The sequence below is a fragment of the Thalia democratica genome, chromosome 1, assembly GCF_965202585.1.
Source record: "Thalia democratica chromosome 1, ktThaDemo2.hap1.1, whole genome shotgun sequence".
Lineage (NCBI taxonomy): Eukaryota > Metazoa > Chordata > Thaliacea > Salpida > Salpidae > Thalia > Thalia democratica.
Window position 1 is genome coordinate 77404449 of NC_139165.1, and position 5809 is coordinate 77410257.

General features: G+C 28.8%; 1 protein-coding gene across 1 annotated transcript; it reads right to left on the reverse strand.

Annotated features, from left to right (window-relative positions):
* Nucleotides 1-467: 467 nt before the first annotated feature.
* Nucleotides 468-4278, reverse strand: LOC145846169 (uncharacterized). The gene is made up of 4 exons (XM_082953089.1): nt 4068-4278; nt 3690-3816; nt 1760-1907; nt 468-1404 (listed from the first exon to the last, which is right to left on the reverse strand). The coding sequence occupies exons 1-4, from the start codon at nt 4270-4272 to the stop codon at nt 1267-1269; spliced, it is 618 nt and encodes a 205-aa protein (XP_082809215.1). The 5' UTR covers nt 4273-4278; the 3' UTR covers nt 468-1266.
* Nucleotides 4279-5809: the final 1531 nt, after the last annotated feature.

A 5809-nucleotide genomic window follows, 5' to 3' on the forward strand; every position in this document is an offset into this window, starting at 1 on the left:
TAATATTAAAAAAAAAATTAATAAACTGTCTTCAAGTTTTACAAGTTTGTTTTTTGTTCAAATTTTGTTCAAACGGGTTAAGCTACAAAAGCTTCACCGGATTAAACTAATACTCTCTACATTGTGGCGGTAGTTATTAAATAAAAGTATACAAAATAATAGTACTCGCAAACATTGTATAACAAATTAGTTACGGCTTTGTAAAAAACTGTCAAGTTGTTTTTCTTATGTTGTGTAAAGCTGCTCAAATAAGGGTATACTTAAATTTGATTAAATAAACCATATTATCCGTTGACAACTCCTCGAGATATTTAAAAAATTACTTTAATCGACCTTAGTCAAGAATGATAACTTTTACCTGGTTATCAATTGAATTCTTTTTTTTGCTTTAAAGCGCTAACATTATATTTTTGTTCATTTTTGCTTTCAGGAACAGCACCAAAAAAGTTATCAAGTTCAGACTCTTGCTAACACAAACTTGTTGTATGAAAAATTAAATTTCAAAACTATAACTCAAAGCTTTTGAAAACATAGTAAAATTTTTATTAACTATTAATAAAAGTCCTTCATAATATGATGAAGAAAAAATTGGTACTTAAAATGTTTTAAAGACATGATGAAACAATATCGGATTGCTTAAGGATAAAAAAGTGAAAACTTTTAGTAGGATTCAATAAAGTTTTTTAAAGTAACCTGAACAAAACCTTCAAATTTAAAAACATTTCCTTCCTCTATCGAAGTTACGTCACCAAAACTTATAATTACGTCACATATGTTTGCTTTCATTCCGTGTTTTTGTTCGATTTTTAAAGCGTATATAAAATACAAAAAGTTCTAGCAACTTAAGCGATCTTTACAAAGTAGGTGACTAACAAACAACATTTATCAAAAAAAATCATTAGCAACTATGTTTCTAGCTTGAAAGTGTTATCAGTCTATAGAGTTTATTTGAACAAGAAAGTATAGCTTAGAACACCATTAGATAGAAACATTTTTGCTAAATAAAATCTTTGAATAAAGGTTAAATAGTATAAAAATAATTTTTTCTCGAAAGTATATTCTCATAAATAAGTATCCCCAGTACTTAATCAGTAATGAAACTTACAAATCAGGTAAGCGCTGATTTTTTATACTTTAATTAAAATGAATAAAAAAATTATTTGAAGAATACTCGACTTATCAACTTGGTCGCTTAATATTAATTTCTGCTACTGATTTTCAAAGCATTTAAAGTATTTTCAAAATAAAAAAAAGTTGTCAAGGCGATCAGTTTTTGCGCTCGCATATGAAGAACTTGTGATGGAACTTGTTCCTGTTCAGTATTTTGCCGTGGTTGAAAAAATGTATGCTGATGGGACGCGGGTCGTTGTATACCTGAACGTAGTCCTCTCCATCTCCGTGCACCTACAATGAAATAAGTGTTTGAAGAATAAGAATAGCTCAAACTTAATAATCGCTGACAAATATAAAACATACATTAGTACACAAAAACAAACTCTTTACCTTGTACTGCTGCTTCAACATTTGTTATGGGTTCGTCAGTAAGAATTTTAGTTGCTATTTGCAACAAAAAAATATAAATATATTTATGGTTAGTTTTATTTTATATTTAGGACGTTAAATTGAAAGAAAAGTTTGAATATTACTTTAGATTGAGTTTTTTATAGCGTGATGATTTTAAACGAAAGAACCAAGTAACAAGTTATTCAGACTTTTTACAAACAAAGCTTTGAAAATATTTTTCACAAAATCAACGCACCGGATACAGCGGCCACCAGCCGTCTAGCGAGCTTCTGATTGGCTGGTTGTCGCTGGCAGTCCATTTTGATTGGTCGCCTGTTGAGGACCTGGTGAACCCGATCCAGTACCACTCTCCTGCCAGCGCCGACATCTCAAACAACAGCGATCTGTTTGAAATGAAATTTTTTTTAATTTGCCTTACTAGCTAAAAACAGGTACAACGCATGTTGTAAATAAAACAAATTAGCAGTTGTTTTTTAAGCTTTCACAACTTATGAACTTATGCATAATTGAAAAGACAGAAAAGGTAATATCAATAAAAACTGCAAAAGTCAAAGCCAAGTAGTTCTAATTTACAACTTTTGAAAAAGGTCGTAAATAATTCATTAGAAGAAACAAGTGTAATTTCGTCGAAAAGCTGTGATTTTGAAAGTTTGAGCACTTGTTAATGGGCGTAGGTGTGCATAATTCATAAATAATTACAAGAAAAAACACCTTTTTCAATAAAAACAGCTCATTTGCATAAAGAAACGCTCTAAATCCGCTGCTTGCCACTCAACAGGGAGTTTAGCTCACTTAAAATAGGCTTACAGTCAAACTACTTCGTATTAAATTTTTTATTTTCTTTTTCGTCTACCCTCTGTAAATCGGTGGTTCATGAGCTTTTCAAAAGTTGATTACTTCCAAAACAAAAACTGTTAAAGTTTTAAATCTTTTTTCTTAAAAATTAAGACATAATTATCTGTATCAGAGTATATTAAGTAGAAATAAAATTTAACTAACATATAATACTAGCACACATTATCAATCTTTTTACACCATATAAAATATACAAAATTATTATTTTTCGCGTTGCAAACGCTTTTGCTTACAGCTAGTTATTACACAGAAACGTTGTTTTACATTAACATTTACTAAAAAAATGTTTATTAATTACTTCAGCTAAACATTTTTTCCTTACTTTTACAGATGTATAAAAAATTGAATAAAAGTATAATCAAAAACACAGTTGTTTTTTGTTACACAATGCCACTTATAAGCTTATCATTTTTTTGTTACTTAAAATATCTGGTTACTAGTAAATAAGAAAAATATAGTGTAACAAACTTTGAATTACACTTTATAATATATTATTAATATTTGCAAAAAATCTAACATAACTAAGATCAGACTTTAAAAAAACGTAAATCATGTTTTTTTCTATTTATAACCGTCTTTTAACTCGCTTTTAAGCTTTAAAACGTTTGCAAATAGTTTTAAAAACTAAAAATTACTAAATTTTTTCTATAAAACAAACAATTTAATTTAAACTACAGAGTTTGTGGATTGAAAGACAAAGAATTAACCGACGTTGCGCAAAAACCGCAATATCAGTTAAGTTCGTGGTTGTGGATAGCTTTAATATTTCGGTATATGATTAATTTAAAGCAATTAATCACTGATATTTTTATCTTTCAAATACATTATAATGCATTGATTGATTGTTGTTTATTGATTAGTTTGTACAGTGTTTTTAAACTACTTTTTGTATATATTAAAGGCGTACAAATAAAGTTTAAATTTAAAAGTTATTGGTAAGATAGTTTTTTTTTTGCAATATTATAAAATAGTTTTTAATTATCTAATAAAAGAAGTTAGTTTATTTGATATATTTTTGTCATTAATTATTTGCTACATTTCTAGCTTACTTATTATATGCTCAAGCTTCAACATTTATAAATACAAAAATTAACAACATAAAAACTGAGTTTTGTACAAGTCACCCATTTTAATCATAACAAATAAAAATTAAATCCGTAAAAGTTATTAAAATATGATAATAAAACTACTATTAAAATTTTTTAACATTGAGCCTTCTACTACATAATAATAAAACTGCTATTAAAAATTTCTAACATCGAGCCTTCTACTACATAATAATAAAACTGCTATTAAAACTAAAACCGTACCTTCTCTGCGAAATGTCGGCCCACCGGTCCCTAGAAGCCAGTGTACCATTGTACACTTGGTTGCAGTACAGTTCAGCCTCGTCCCAATCCAGCTTCCTCTGCACTTGAAAGTATGTGTACTGCTTTGCTGTTAGTTTGTATTGTATGTGTCTGTACTTTTTGTAAGATTTCAACCAAGCCATTAAAAAATTTATCAGAGAACTTTTTGTTTTATACAGTTTGTTTGAAAATCTATATTTGAAAACAGTTGCTGAAAGCTAAAAAGAAAATTAACTAATCTAATTTACAAAATTGCACGTTTGCTCTCACTTCGTAGAACAAATTCTAATAAAAAAGCTCGCTCGAACTTGTTATTTAAAGAAAACAGCGAAAACCAACTGTTTCCGGTCGACACCACGGTCGGGGACCGGTACGCCTTCCTGAACGCCTCAGCGTCCTCCCCCGGACTGATCACTCCCTGCCACACCAGGATGCCGGTCAGGAGGGCGCCGGCTAGGAGGAGGAGGAGCAGGACTCTGGATATTATGACCAGCCTGCTCGTCTTCTCCTCGTTGAAACCGTCCTCGAACTTGACTTGCGACATTTTTACTTTTACACTGTGAGAAGTTTTTGCTTTTATTTTTGCAGTTTTTTTTTTTTTTGATGTTTCATAGTTTTAATGACACTTTTATAATTAAATTTATTAGATTAATTGTCTCTGTCTAGTTTATCAAAATTGGTTTAAATGTTAATTAGTCCAGTAAAGAACGTTTAATTACGTTAGGACTAGAAACATATGTACAAACTAACTTTCATGCTAAACTTAAGTTTAAAATATAAGTGATGTACATAATAGTTTTTGATCAACTATTTCTTAAATTTTTCAAACTTAAAACTGTTGTATTAAATTTTGTGGCTTCAAAATATACTTATGGCTACTTATTACAACTTTGTGGCACAACTCAAACTGAAAAGTTGTAAAAGTATTGCAGTAAAATAAGTTCACGTGTTTTAAATAGTTTCCACAACATGAAAAAGTTAAACAAACTTTTTTTATTAAAACAAGAGTTAACTAATATGTAAATTGTTGTTTGACGCAACCGGCTTACGTACTAACTTGCTATTAAATTTAGTCAAAAAACTTGTTTTAGATGCTATGCTGATAACCTTTTTCTTTTAAAAGGTTAAAAAACGCTCACACTTTAAAATTTTACGAAAGAGAAGGAAACTTCTTACTGCTTTTATCAAGTATGAGTTTTAAAAAATATACTTCAACTATTTTGAGTATAATAACATTCGTTGAAGTATAATAAATAGCGAGATTTTTTAATGACAAAGTATTAATTATTCATTCACAGGAAGTTTAAGTCTTTTTTTCATAAAATTCTTTTATTAAAAGTTCATTTGATTTTTAAAAATACATCTCTTTGAACTAATAATTTATATGTTTCAACCAACATTCTACTCTTAATTGAACAGATTTTCTACCTCACTGGTCTTGACATATATTTTGAATTTGAATATAAACTAAAATAATAAGCTCATAAAAATCACTAAAAACAGTTCCTTTAAATTTATTAATTCGAAAATAATTTTAACTAACCATATAGTATAAGAATGAGCAGAATAAATTATTTATACAAGATTATTAGAGAGAAAAAGTGTAGAAGTGTAGTTTGCACCGAATAGTGTTTATAAGTTTTCAGGCTGCAAACTTTAACTGTTAAAACTGTTTTACGTTTAAAACATTTTAATAATTCAAGTTGACAACAATCTAAATATAATTAAAAAAAGTTTTCAGTGGAACTCTTATTCTAATTAATTTTAATAATTCGTAAAAAAAATACTTGAGATACTTAGAAATACAACAGAAATTTAAAGCCTGATATACAGTAGTTTAATTGAAAGTTGTTTTTTTTTAGGTTTTGTTCAAAAAAAAAACTCTACTACAGGGTTTCCCAACCAGGGGTGCTCGCACCCCTTGGTGGTGTGAGGCAGCATCTCAAGGGCTGCGAGATGGCTTTTCAATTTTGTTTGATAAACAAGGAGATTTTTCTTTAACTTAAAACTAAGACTGTAAGCCGAAATTTTTTTAATTAAACGAAACATAACTTTCAATTTTCGAAGCTAACAAGCAATTC